Source organism: Grampus griseus (assembly GCF_964374135.1).
Source record: "Grampus griseus genome assembly, chromosome: 3".
Lineage (NCBI taxonomy): Eukaryota > Metazoa > Chordata > Mammalia > Artiodactyla > Delphinidae > Grampus > Grampus griseus.
The window spans coordinates 64,008,651-64,022,899 of NC_139019.1; the positions used below are offsets into that span (position 1 = coordinate 64,008,651).

The following is a 14,249-nucleotide window of genomic DNA, read 5'->3' on the forward strand; positions in this document are numbered from 1 at the left end:
CCAGAGATGTTTCACTTTAATGGTGTTAAATTGTCTATTACATGCTGTTAATCACAGTGAGATTTGGACATTTAAAAGATGAAACTCTACTTCATCCAAATTAGGAAGTAAATGGTAATGCTGAATATAATAGGTATAATCTTACTAATCCTTTCCTTCAAGCAAGGTGTCCATGAGGCCTGAGCCCTGCAGCCCAGGAGCTTGGACTCCTTGAAGAAGGGGGTGTTACCCTGACAGTGCCGTTGACAAGATGCCCAGCTCTGCATTCCAGGAAAGGAGGGAGAGTGGAGAAGATTGGATTAGGGATGTGGGAGACAACGAGTAACAGAAGAGATGTAGGCTGACAGGAGTGGGCCCTGATCAGACATGGAGAGCAGGAAGGAGTGTACTCATGGAGCTGCTTCTCCCAGCTTCTCACCAGGGAGTGCTGCTTCACAGAAAAAGAGGGGACTATCAAATAAAGATCAAGAGTGGGAAGTTGGAGGGACTATTTGATAATCACTTCCTCAAGAGCAATGAGACTGTGTATTAAAGTACAAGAGTGTAGAATTCAGAGCCTGACAGACCTGGGTTCCAATTCAGGTTCCATTGCTTTACTGCCTGTGTAATGTTGGCAAGTCTTGGGATCTCTCTCTTGTTAAATAAGAATAATATCAACTTTGAAGAGTTATTGATAGGAGTACAATAGATGTGGGTAAAGCATGTCAACTCAATATAGATGAAAAATAGATGATTGTAATAATTTTTGTGTCTCTCAGTAGCACCTGATGCAGTTTTCCATGCAGAGCAAACTTTAGCAAATACTGTTTAATAAAACAATAGGTCATACATTGGGCAATGGAGATACACTGCAATGTAGAGGTTATCTTTTACATGATGTCAGGGTTGAATAAGAAAATATTTAAAATTTATTCTTACATGTAATGGGGGTCCCACAAAGGTCGCTTGGTAAAGTCAGACAAGAGATGATAAGCCAAGTGTGCTGGTCTTTCCACATGCTTTTCAACACAAACAGATAAAATATTGTGCTCTTCCAGAGTATATATTTTTATCTAAAAGAAAATAACAAGAAAAAAATTACAAAGAAAATTAGGTGTTTTTACATTAAAACCACAGCATATGTACGTAGTCATAGGCGGATTGCACTAGCTAAGGCATCTTGGCACCTGGGTAATAATGAAGCCAAATGATGGCAAGTTCACTTTAAATACTTGGATGTCTAGAGCTCAGACCAGGATGCTATGCCCCTGTGTCATCTAAATAATATGTGACTTGAGGGTGGTTTATTATTGTGCAATAGTTTTTCTCATGAAAAATTAAGAACATAAGCCTTTCTTTCTTTATCCCTTTGTGGTATTTCCCTGCCTCTATCCAGGAACAGCAGAAATTATAACCAGACTGCTGGGCAAGTCAGTGCTTCATGTCCCCCTAAGACCTTGGAGCCAAGGCTGCAGCCTAACGTACTTTCTCAGGATGTCAGGCATGCCTTCACGTGGGCTGAGGGAGCCCAGGGAGTAAGTCAACACCTCTAGAGCCAACTCAGCCTCTCAACAGGGCCGCTGAAGCGTTTCTTCAGCACAAAGAATTCTTTCATTTGTGAATCACAAGAGCTCATCTTTCAAGGCGGCCAATTCCTGGGTTTCTAGTGCCTATTATTCCTTAGATAAGAGGAGGCTTGTCGTGGGGATCCATTTGATGTATACTTAAACATTCATGTATCCCTTGTTACTCTGAACTTTCCTTCTACTCTGCTTTGGCCAGTAATCAGAGATACATGTTCAGCTAAGAGCATATTTCTATCCTGCCCATTTTCTCCATCTCTTTCAGGGTGCTTTGAAGACAGTGTTGAAATTTGCCATCTTATAATCATTCCCATGGCAACAAGCTGTGAGAAGACAAACAAACATAGGGTTAAGACTTCACTGCAGGAATCAAGCAGATGGAAAAATCAGGCTGTGAGGGAGAAAACCTTTATTTAAACATAAATATCTTTAGGAAGAGAATGAAGAAATGAGAAACTGACTAAAAGCAGCTTAGAAAGGTGAGAAGTGACTATTTGCTTATGCTTTTACCTCTCTAATTGACCTCAGTGCGAAGCCTGTCTTTAAATTGAGCCTGCAAAGGAGGACATGATGTAGGCTGTGGGCACTTATCAAAGAGAAAGAAAACCATGAATGCAGCTGTAGTTGGTGGCTGAGACTCACCCCAGCATAGACATGCCTACCTTTGCCCCCATACAGCAGAAGTCAAAGCAGGTTCATTGGTGTAAATCCAGAGGGAGGTCACCTTATCAAAGCCTGGTGTCCATGTGGCTCTTAGCCAGCCTGTTGGGGCTCTGCAGTCTCAGAGGAGGCAAGGGCAGGGGGCCAGAGTGAATCCCATCACCTCAGTCAGATTCTGGCCATGGGGCAACCATGGTTAACCTTGGTGGAACCAGGGTGGAGTAGGATGTAACACTGGACTGAGCATTTTTTAAAGGTTGAATTGTGTGTCCCCCGCCCCTCAATTCATATATTAAAAGTCCTAACCCCAGTAGCTCAGAATGTGACCTTATTTGGAAATAGGGTCATTGCAGGTGTAATAAGTTAAGATGAGGTTATACTGCAGTAGAATGGGCCCCTGACCCAATATGACTGGTGTCCTTATAAAAAGGGGCAATGTGGACACATAAACATACATGCACACACACTGGGAGAATCCCATATGAAGGTGAAGGCAGAGGTCAGGTGGTGCATCTACAATCCAAGGAATGCCAAAGATTGCCAGCAAAGCACCGGAAGTTAGGGGAAAGACCTGGAATAGATTCTCGCTCACTCCCTCAGAAGGAACCAACACTGCCAAGACCTTGATCTCAGACTTCCAGCTTCCAAAACTGCAAGGCACCCAGTTTGTGGAACTCTTAGGGCAGCCCTAGGAAACTATCACAGCACTTTTCCAGGTTGCAAATACATGCTGCTGCTTCCTATCCTGGAACCAAAACAAACTTCACGCTAAGTAGCCATCATTAAATTCTGCCCTTATAAAACTCACTTGACTTATCCAGTGCCAAGTGCAGTATTGGATGAGTGGATGATATTTTGATCCTTTCCCCAAAGTTAAAAGTAGCAGACAATCAGAGTTAATGACATTGATGCAGACACAGCAGACAAGGAAAGGCAGCGGTTGTTGTTGGTTCTCTTTAAACTGTACTATTTTAGGAAAGCCAACTTTGGCTTAGTGTAAAAATTCTCCAAGACCAACTCTCCAAGAAAACGAGTTCCCTTTCATGCTTGGAAGAAGACAGGTTAAATTCCATTTATTATCTCAAATGTTTTATCATTTGGTGCCTGGAGAATTTTAGTCACGAAATGAAGCTTATAGTAGGCCCAAAATCTGCTGGAGCTTGTTAACATTTTACTAATGATATATTTTTTCATTCTAATAAGATTCTGTTTAATGGGTTTGGATCTTATATAAATAGCACAAGAGGAAATAACTCAAAGTTTTAGAATTTTATACTATCTGTTGACAAATATGTTATTGATACTATATTGTGGAAAGGAGGACAAAACTCGTTTTTACAGAGTCATGGGGACAGGGGTAGAATCCTTGGAGGTAGGTTACCCCCTGGGCTAAGGGGAGGAGACATGATCAGGTGGAGCTCTGGGACCAGCCCCAGCTTCAATGAGAATAGCTCTTCTTTGGTCTGTTTCCTGTGGGTTTTGTCCTGTGTGAAGGTTTTCACATGATCCTTGCCATTCTGGCTTCCAGTACACTCTCAGCTACTCCCTAAATAAAAAGCTACTCCTGTCAGGTCAATCTCTTACCCATGCCAATTCCAGCCAGGAAGGTTTGGCTCAAAGCTACTCACTGCCTAGAAAGCACCCTTTACCCCTCCAGCAGTTTACCCTTACACTATCTTCAAGGAGGAAAGAATCAACTCCTCTCCAAAGTTGTCTCTAAACAACTGTCTTCCCTGACTTTGAATTGCTAAGAGCTGACCTTTGCGGTTTAAATACTACAATGTCTCACTTGTTTATAAACTACCTTAAAATTATCCTTCAGCTATGATGTGTATATATGTGATGCTTTCAAGATAGACTATAAGCTCCTTTAAGATGGGTGTTCATCTTTTGCTCCTTGTATTACTGGTATTATTAATTCCAACACTATACATTGAAAATGAAATATGGGTTAAAATAGTAAGTACTGCCCAATTTCGTTACAAATACTAGAAATTTTAGAATTTTGCCATCTATCAAAATTTATATCAAAATGAGTATAGATTTTTATAACCCAAAATAAGTATAATTCTTAACAGGCTGTTTTGTTGTAAGAATTTATTCAGCTAAAAGGTGACAGAAAAAAATGTGAGCTGTATTTTTAAATTAAAAGCATATAATGGTGAAGGTGGTTAAAAAAACCACATAAAAGCTTTAAAAAGTGGGAGAGAAAAGGGGGATAACTCAGAAAGAAAAAATTAGATTTTTATTATAAATACAATCTAAAAAAAAAGGAGGGCTTCAAATTCAACAGAGATAACATAAGAATGTTTAATTATACAGTGTTCTCTAATAAGTATCTGTACAAAACTTAAGAATTAATTATTGATGGCTCTCCTTAGACACTAGCAAATATACGTTTATTTGTTTAGATTGGTTTCTGGCACAAAACTCTTTAAGAATTGAAATTTTAATGACTTCACTAAATATGTTCTCGTCCTTCATTCCAGACATGAGTTTGTCCTTTGCTATGCTGCTCATGAATGCTCGGATGCCAGCAATGATGCAAGAAACAGATTTCATATTAGTAAAAGAAAACAGTCTTGAAGCAGCTTTTATGAGGGTTAAAGAGAAGCAAGTAACTTAGTTATGTTAAACCTGTATTTCTGCATCACTGAACCAAACACACAGATGGAAACCTAACTGGATCCAAAGAAGGTAAGGAAGACCCTGAAAGGATTCAGAATTGAGCACCAAGACATAATAAAAGCAAACAACCAAAGCCAAAACATGCAGAGGAGGTCAAAGTCAGAGCTGAAAACAATAAATGAAGTAACTGAATTTGCTTTGATTTCAGGGTAAGTGACCATATAACTTATTATCCAAAGTGGAACACTTAGGCACTGTTAATAATTATGAGGGGAAAACCAGGACTGTCCCAGGAAAACCAGAACATATGGTAATCATATTTTAGAGGCTACTGTTTCATTGATGATGAAAAACAGTACACACTGAAATGTGAGCATAGACAAAATGTCAGCATTATTGAGCATCTCCTGAATGCCAGGCAGTGCTGTGTTCTGGGACTATAGTCATGAACAAAATGGTCCTTAAAGAGCTTCTAATCTGTTTAGTGTGGACATCAGCCTCAAAGGCTCTCCTGATATACCTTTGAAATTAGATAAAATTAAAATCCAAATGATATACATTAATTTAAATTTGATGACATGCAAAACATTGTAAAAGGTGCTGAGAAGAAAGATGTCAAGACAAGCCTTCTTTCTTAAGATGTTTATAATCTAGGGAAAAAGACCATATGTAAAAAGTTAAATTACTATGAAAGACAAATACTAACTCAACATAGCTGTGGGAGAAATGTCATGAGATAATGCATAATTAATTGACAAGTTAATCATAAAGAAGTAATTGTTAAAGGAATTCCTAGAGGGATAAGTTCTTTCAGTCAGGAGTGATTGGCTTTATGGAAAAGCATTTGTCCTGGGTCATGAAGACCAGGTAGGACTGGGGTAGATAGGAGAAGGAGAGAGAGGTGGAACATGAGAACTAAGCTCAGAGGTAGGAATGTGTAGGGCGATTTGAAGGACCCTAGATCAGCCAGTGTGGAGGAGTAGAGACAGGGCTGGAAAGATACTTGACTCTTAAAAAAATTTCCCTCAAAGATTTTTTTACCTTTTAAAAAATTGAAATACAGTTTATTTACAATATTATATTAGTTTCAGGTGTATAACATAGTGATTTAATATTTTTATAGCTTATACTCCTATATATATGAATATATATGTGACTATATATGAATCTATATAGATGTACATATCTATATTTATACATTAGATATATACCCAGTAGTAGAATTGCTGGATCATATGGTTGTTCTATTTTTAGTTTTTTGGGGTACCTCCATACTGTTTTCCAAGTGGCTGTACTAGTCTACATTCCCACAAACAGTGTACTAGGGTTCCCTTTTCTCCACTTCTTCACCAATATTTGTTATTTGTGGTCTTTTTGTTGATAGCCATTCTGACAGGTATAAGGTGATACCTCATTGTGGTTTTAATTTGTATTTCTCTGATGATTAGGACTGTTGAGCATCTTTTCTTGTGCCTGTTAGCCATCTGTATGTCTTTGGAAAAATATCTATTCAGGTCTTCTGCCCATTTTTTAATCAGATTGTTTATTTTTTTTGATATTGAGTTGTATGAGCTGTTTATATGTATGAGCTGTTTATATGTATGAGTTGTATGAGCTGTTTATATGGCCCCTTATTGGTCATGTCATTTGCAAATATTTTCTTCCATTCAGCAGGTGTTGATGGTTTCCCTTGCCGCGCAAAAGCTTTTAGCTTCAAAGCTAAATGCTCTGGGGGCTTTTCCTCCCGATGCCAGACCCCCAGACTGGGGAGCCTGACATGGGGCTCAGAACTCTCACTCCTGTGGCAGAACCTCTGTGATATAATTATTTTCCAGTTTGTGGGTCGCCTACCTGGTGAGCATGGAATTTGATTGTATTGCAAATGCACCCCTACTACCGTCTCATTGTGGCTACTTTGTCTTTGGATGTAGAATATCTTTTTTGGTAAGTTCCAGTCTTTTTTGTCGATGGTTGTCGATGGTTGTTCAAAAGCCGCCAGGCTTTTGTTGATGGTTGTTATTTTGGTGTTTTCATGAGAGGAGGTGAGCTCAAGTCCTTCTACTTCACTATCTTGTCTTCCTCCCCTTTATCGTTATATAATGCCCTTCTTTGTCTTTTGTTATAGACTTTGTTTTAAAGTCTATTTTGTCTAATATGATTATTGCTACCCCTGCCTTCTTGTTGTTTCTGTTTGTATAAAATCTTTTTCCATTCCCTCATTTTTGGTCTGTGTGTGTGTTTAGCTCTGAAGTCAGTCTCTTGTAGGCAGCATATAGAAGGGTCTTGTTTTTTATCCAGTCAACCACCCTCTGTCTTTTGATTGGAGCATTTAGCCCATTGACGTTTAAAGTAATTATTGATATTATTGCCATCTTATTACTTGTTTTCCAGTTTTTTTGGTAGTTCTTCTTGTTTATTTCTTTTTGTTTGTTTGTTTCTGCCCTTGTGGTTTGATTATTTTCTTTAGTAGTGTGCTTGAGTTCCTTTCTTTTTGTTTTTTTGCATCTATATAAGTTTCTGATTTGGGGTTACCATGGTGTTCATATATGTTGTCATGTAACTATATGCTTGTTTCAAACTGACAGTCCTTTAAGTTCAAACATTCTAAAAGGTCTACATTTTTTTCTCTCCTCCCTCACAGTTTATGATTTTGATGTTTATCCCTTAACTGTTTATTGTAGTTATATTTTATTTTATTTATAGTTTTTGTCTTTTAATATTTATACTAACTTATTTAAATGGTTGATCCACAGCCTTTACTAGTGGGGTTTTTCCTTTCCTATGACTTCTTACTTCTTGTTGTAGCCTTTTCTTTTCCACTTAGGGAAGACTTTAACATTTATTTTAGGGTTGGTTTAGTACTGATGAACTCCTTTATTTTTTGCTTGTCTGAGAAGTTCTTTATCATTCCTTCAACTCTAGATGATAATCTTGCTGGGTAGAGTATCCTAGGTTGTAGGTTTTTCCCTTTCAGCACTTTAAATATATTATGCCACTCCCTTCTTTCTTGTAAAGTTTCTGCAGAAAAATCAGCTGATAGCCTATTGGGGACTGGGTGTCTTGTCCTTGTATGTGTCTCTGTTTTTTCTCTTGCTGGCTTTAGAATTCTCTCTTTTTCTTTAACTTTTGCCATTTTAATTATGGTATGTCTTGATGTGGGTCTCTCTGTGCTTCCTGTACTTGAATATCTGTTTCCTCTTTCAGGTTCAGGAAGTTTTCAATCATAACTTTTCCAAATACATTTTTGACCACTTTCTCTCTTCTCCTTCTGGGACCCCTATAATATGAATGTTAGTATGCTTGATGTTGTCCCAGAGGTCCCTTAAACAAACTAGTTTTATTTTTTTTAATTTATTTTTCTTTTTGCTGTTCTGATTGGGTGATTTCCATTATTCTATCTTCCATGTTACTTATGTGTTCTTTATTACCTAGTCTTCTTTTAAATCCTTCTAGTGTGTTTTTCATTTCCATTATTGTATTTTTCAGCTCTGACTGGTTCTTTTTTTTTTTAATTGGAGTATAGTTGATTAACAATGTTGTGTTAGTTTCAGGTATACAGTAAAGTGATTCAGTTATATATATACATATGTCCATTCCTTTTCAGATTCTTTTCCCATATAGGTTATTTCAGAATACTGAGTAGAGTTCCGTGTGCTATACAGTAGGTCCTTGTTGATTATCTCTTTTATATATAGTAGTATGTATATGTTAATTCCTGACTCCTAATTTATCCCTGACTTGTTCTTTTTTTTAATATTTTCTAGTGCCTTGTTAAAATTCTCACTGTGTTCATCTATTCTTTTCCCTAGTTCAGTTAGTATTTCTTATTACTAATGCTTTGAGCTCTTTATCTGGTAAATTATTTATCTCTGTTTCATTAGTTGTTTTATCAGGGTTTTTTGTTCTTTCATTTAAAACAAATTCCTCTGTTTTCTCATTTTGCTTAACTTTCTCTGTCTCTATGAAATTAGGTGAAACAGCTACTTATCCTGGTCTTGAAGGGTATCCTTGTGTGGGAATGTCCATATGCCATCCATATCTGCCCTGTGGCTTTGGTGGGAGAGCTGGATCTGACGTGAGCATGAGTCACATCTTCCCCCAGGGTGTGCTGGCAGCTATCACCTTGGTGGGAGCGGGGGGCTGGATATGGAGGGGCTAAAGCCAGAGCTAGCTGTGAGCTAGGGCTTCTCCTATGCTTAGCGGCCATTACTGCCCTACTAGGGGCAGTGAGGGGGTCCCAATGTGCTGGCACAGAAGCCCTGAGGGTTGGGTCCAAGCTAGTTCTGTTCCATCTAAGTGTGCGCTCTCCCCTATTCCAGCAGCGGCACCATCACCACAGAGGGGAGAAGTGCTGGAGCAAGAAGGCCCAGAGTGGGTATCCGGTGTAGGCTGGGGTATGTGCTAGGCAGTCTTGGCACACCAGTCAGAGCTCCAGACTGCTTGTGATCCACCACCTTCACGAGCACCAGTAATGGCCACCCTTGCCCTGTTCAGATGCAGTGCCTGGTCTGAGCTGGCTCCATTTCCGCCAGCTGTGCAACCTCCTCAGTAGTGGCAACCTTCACCCTAGTGGGGAGCTGCAGTGGAGCTAGAGGGGCTGGAGTGGATGCTTGGCATGGGCCAGGGTGTACACTAGGGTGGTTGCAGGAAACCAGCCAGAGCCCTGGGAAGTTTCAATCTGCTTCTTTTGCCTGGTTCCCAGGAGTAAGGAAGCATGGGTATGCTCTTTAAGAGCAGAGTCTAGGTTTCTTATAGCCCTCCTGTTAGTCCCACTGGTTTTTAAACAAGCTAAGGGGACTCCTTCTCCCGGTATCAGACCCCAGGGCTGAGGTGTCCTCTTCTAGGGCTGCAGGTCCTGACCTGATTGCTTCTCTTCCCCTCCTACCTGACTCCGTGTGGATCTTTCTCTACAGACTTGTTTGTTGTATAAGAGTCTTTCTGCCACTCTCCAGTTCGTTTTCAGTGTGAATTGCTCCACATGTAGATGTATTTTTGATGTGTTCGTAGTGGGAGGTGAGCTCAGTGTCCTTGTACTCTGCCATCTTGATCTCCATTTTTTCCTTCTTAAAAGTAGCAGAACAACCACTACCATGACAACTTTCATTTGTGATGGGCAGTGGGTTGTGTGTATACCTGGATGCCTCCTACCTTTTCCACAGCACTGGTAACCTCCCAACCACTTTTGGCCGCCAGGCTTTTGAGAGCCTCCACATTGCCATTACTCAAGGATACCTAAAACACAAATATTTGAAATGCTGTGAGTTCAGTGCAGATATGTGATCAAATATTTTCTGCTTAGAAAGTGGGCACTGTTAGAGCCAAAGTGATGATGTTGAGGTTAGAACTAAGTTATAGGAACATAATTTCTGTCTCAAACTCTTAATGCCGAATTCAAACAGGTAATGTGAGTCATATATGCTTAGCAGATTAGTATCATTTTAATTAGCATCCTAAGCAAAGACAAGAACACCCTTCAGTATGACTTGTAATCAACGGGTAATAAGTAAACTTGGATTTCCCTTTACATTTTATGGTCAAAAACATTAAAATGACTAATACTGCTCTATTGTGTTATAAAAATGCAAGCCAGTGGGCATGTCATTCAACACAAGCTATGATGAAACACCAGATCTCAATGTCCTATGTTGCTTGAATGCATTTGATGGCAGAGCATCCAGAGTCTGTATTCAGGAACTATACATATAATTCAAACAAGGCGGTGAAGCAGCTGGCTGATAACTAGTTACTGATAGCTTGGTTTTGTTTCATTTTGAGATGACTGGTTGCTATAATTCACCTTTTCATCTAACCTGTGTAGGCACAACATGAGTCAGTTAAATGAGGGGATTTCCATTTTTGTAATGAAGTGATTTTACATGAAGAGCTTCAGATCATAAAACTGTCACCTGGTTGCCAGTATCCCAGTGTATGCAAAGTGGAACCTCTCCTTTGTGGGAAATAATGTATTTTCTGGAAAAAAATTAAAATATTAAATAACAGTTTTCTTCCCTGTATTTAGCACACAGCAATAACTATGACAGTTTCTTGAACTGAAATCAGCAGTTTTAAAAAGCTGCCTTTACTGGTGGAACAATCAGAAAGAACAATTTCCATCACAGTAGTCTCCACAGTCAGAAAGCATCAGACCTTCTCTTTTTACGTTATGTGGGAATAGAGACACAGAGAGGGCTCTTTGCTATGTAATTAGTCAGATGAGAGAAGATTCCATAAAATCCTTACACCTAAGTCCCTTACCTGCCTAGGCGAATTCTCTTGCGTGCAAGAGCTCCACGATACCGTCTAAAATCATCCTTAAATAAAAAACAAAGTAAAATCAATAAATTTCTAATATTTTAGTGCTACAATCCTTAAGTTTCTCTCTCCTAAGTCAGTTGAGAAGGCTAATTGGGACAAGGGGTCTCTACGTGAACTATCTTCAGGTCAGAGTTGGCAGTAAGGCAGCTTATTCTGAAAGGCTTAATTCCGATGAGTGTAGAGCAGCATAGAGAACTGGGTGTAAGGTGGGAGAAGAGAGTCAGAAATGAGACACGGAAGACGATATGCTTCCAACAGCAGCATGTGGCTGAGTAGATGTGAAGTCTTCAGGGACTTCATCATTTAAAGAAATGACTAGAGTGATTTGGAAAAAGAAGAAAAAGACCATTTTACTTTGTGATGCAGAAAAGAAAGAAAACCAAAGGGGAATAGACATGGAGGTTGTTGCCAGTTCAGGGAAAGATTCTGTGTGGAGCTCTGTACCCACAGCTTCCCCAGAATAAGTGGTCTGATTACTGAACCACACATGCTAATAACTGACCTTTGACATCGGTTTGATTCTGGGGAATGTGATCAGTTCTTCCTTATCATCGACAGCATTATAAATGAGAAACGCACTGTTGATATGACGGCCCTGGCCCCCAGACCACTCCTGGCAGTCAAAGGCCTCCACACGCACTCCCACTTCGACACTGCAGACGGGCGACAAGGGCAGTGGGCAGAGAACCTGAGCATGCCAGGCCTACTCTGCCCACTGCCCTACCACCTCCTCCAGGGAAGGAAGAGAATGAGGACCCTGGGTTGTTTCATTGTCATCTGCTAATCTATGCAACTGTTAACATCCATTTCATCAGGTCGATTGATCTGATGTACAAGCTCCTGGGAGCATTTCTGCTTTACTTTCCCCCTTTCAAGTGGTGAAAAGGCCATTGGAACTTTATATACCTTCATGAACGTACTTTGGTAATGGGGGAGGGGTGGTTAAATTGTGCCAAAGTCAAGTTTTCTCTCCTAAAAACAATAGTCCTATAATTTAAAAGCATCGAACACTGAAACTGGATAGGAAACACAGATGTTCTTTTTTACATTTAAAAAGAAAAAAATACTAAATTAAATCTTTTCTTTGTGTATCAAGAATAATAAAAATAACTGGGAAGTGGTTTGGACTTCATGGTGATAAATGATGGGTCCATTATGAAGTGGTTGACCACACAGTCACTGGGACTCTTTTGAGATGAAAGGAAGAATGAATAATTATGATAGGTGCAAAAACCAAGACCATCCTAGATCAAGTAGGACATACAGTCCCACTTATTATGAGACAAAAACCAACTTATCCTAACAGTGTAAGGAGGCCTGAAGTGGAACAGAGAGTTAAAATGTGTGTCTGTGGATTTTGAAGATTAAGTGAAGTTTAAAAAAAATTAGAAGGAACTTGATTTTTTTAAAATAGTCACTATACTTACCTCCAGATTGAAATAAAACAAAAAATATTGCTTATGTGCAAGTTTGAATTCATTTATAGCAGCCTAAGAGCACCAGACGTGCTTTACCAGGTCTGAAATGTATTGTTGACAATGGCATTGAAGACAAGACGATCTCCAACTGTAGATGGTCCCCGGAACTTAAACATGTCCACGGACTTCAGAAGGGGATGCGCTCGACACAGGCGGCTGATGAAACGAAGGGAAGGAGAGAGAGAAGAAAGTGATCATTCTCCAAAATATTTTCAGGAACTGTTGCTTTGCTTAATGGATGCAATAGGCCAGTGTTCAGGGTGCTTTCTAAATGAATATCTCTTTTAGCTCAAGAGGGAAATGAATAACTGGATTGTGTGTGTTGAGAGTGGTCCTGTACATTACCTGCAAATATTTTAGGAAATGCCACACGTCCCCAGGCCGTGGGGTCTTTACCAAGATGCTGGTGCTCCTGCTCTTGTGGTGACAGTCCTGCTCTTGTTTTGTGCCCTATGGAAGTATCTCCAAAAAACAAACCGCTGTCGTTTGTTCTAATTTGAGGGATTTTTTTCCCTCCTGACAGCTCATGACTACAATCACAGAAAGCTGTGATTCCCAGGTTGGAGTGGGGCACAGTGAAGAGAACTGTCAGCTGGTGCCATTCACATGCATTCCTTGGCTTCACTGTTACTTGAGTTCACCCGCATGTCAAAGACTAATTTTTTTCCCCTAAAGAAAAATTACCTGGATTGCTGCACAAAGCCTGAAAGGCTACAAAGAATACATTTTACAATTTTTGTGGTGTGCGGAGTTTTGAAAATCTATAAAGAAAATTTAATCTCAGAAAGTTACTTCCATAATTTTCTACATTTTAGATTCCCACTGTAGTCTTCCAATTACTCTAAAGAATTGTGCCAACAATAAGTGAACAGACTCTGCCATAGTTAATTATATTGTAAGCCTTTACAGTAGAACAGGTTCAAATGCTTTATTGTCATTAAGAGTGACAATGTCATTTTAAAAACAAACTCTTATATTTGTGCACAATTTATAGGAAGGATAACCACAGGTTTCTAATTATAGTCGTAACTGTAGACATATTACTAATAAAATTCCTTTAATTTGGGGGAAATAAAACCTTAACAATTTTCAGTGGTTACAAAAATTGTCGGAAGGGCAGATCCTGTTCAAATCCATTTTCAGAGAACACAGTGTTCTTTAAAGCTGCTCAATTACCTACATGGCTTCATTAAGAATAAAGGAACCCTTTTTGAAACTGAGGAGCATTTAAAAGTACTTTTCTAAGTTCTTTCCTCTTTCTCATCTTATTTTTCAGTTAATCCTTTGGCCATGGTGATTCTAACCAGCACCTTCAGAGATCAGACCTAATTGTAAACCGCCTTTATAAAAGTTTGTATCTTGACCGTTTTTAAGTGTAAAGGCTATCTTCTGTTTCTATCCTGCATCTACTTTGTCATAAGTAATGTGACAAGGAGTTGCAGTGTCATAAGATCAACAGTCATAATTCAGCATCAAGTATAAGAACTGTCATTTCATTTTTATTTTTGAACCAAGAATTTAAACATTCACCTTCAAAAAAGGACAGAATAATTCTAAGGTAAACAGGAAAATGACTTATCATTTTCTCATTTTGATAAAAGGCAAC

The 14,249-nt window shown here is 39.2% G+C and overlaps 1 protein-coding gene across 4 annotated transcripts in view; it reads right to left on the reverse strand.

The window, feature by feature from the left end:
* The window catches only part of ACOT12 (acyl-CoA thioesterase 12), a 57,111-nt gene that overhangs the window by 15,233 nt on the left and 27,629 nt on the right, over window positions 1-14,249 (reverse strand). For all 4 annotated transcript variants that reach the window (XR_014296555.1, XR_014296556.1, XM_082651953.1 and 1 more), the window contains exons 7-12: window positions 12,680-12,799; window positions 11,668-11,818; window positions 11,106-11,161; window positions 10,757-10,820; window positions 9,999-10,082; window positions 919-1,052 (exon numbers count right to left, since the gene is read on the reverse strand). Coding sequence is in view for 2 of the 4 variants with exons in the window: in XM_082651953.1 (XP_082508079.1) it covers window positions 919-1,052; window positions 9,999-10,082; window positions 10,757-10,820; window positions 11,106-11,161; window positions 11,668-11,818; window positions 12,680-12,799 (609 nt within the window). In the remaining 2 variants the exon portion in view is untranslated. The remainder of the gene's footprint in view (window positions 1-918; window positions 1,053-9,998; window positions 10,083-10,756; window positions 10,821-11,105; window positions 11,162-11,667; window positions 11,819-12,679; window positions 12,800-14,249) is intronic.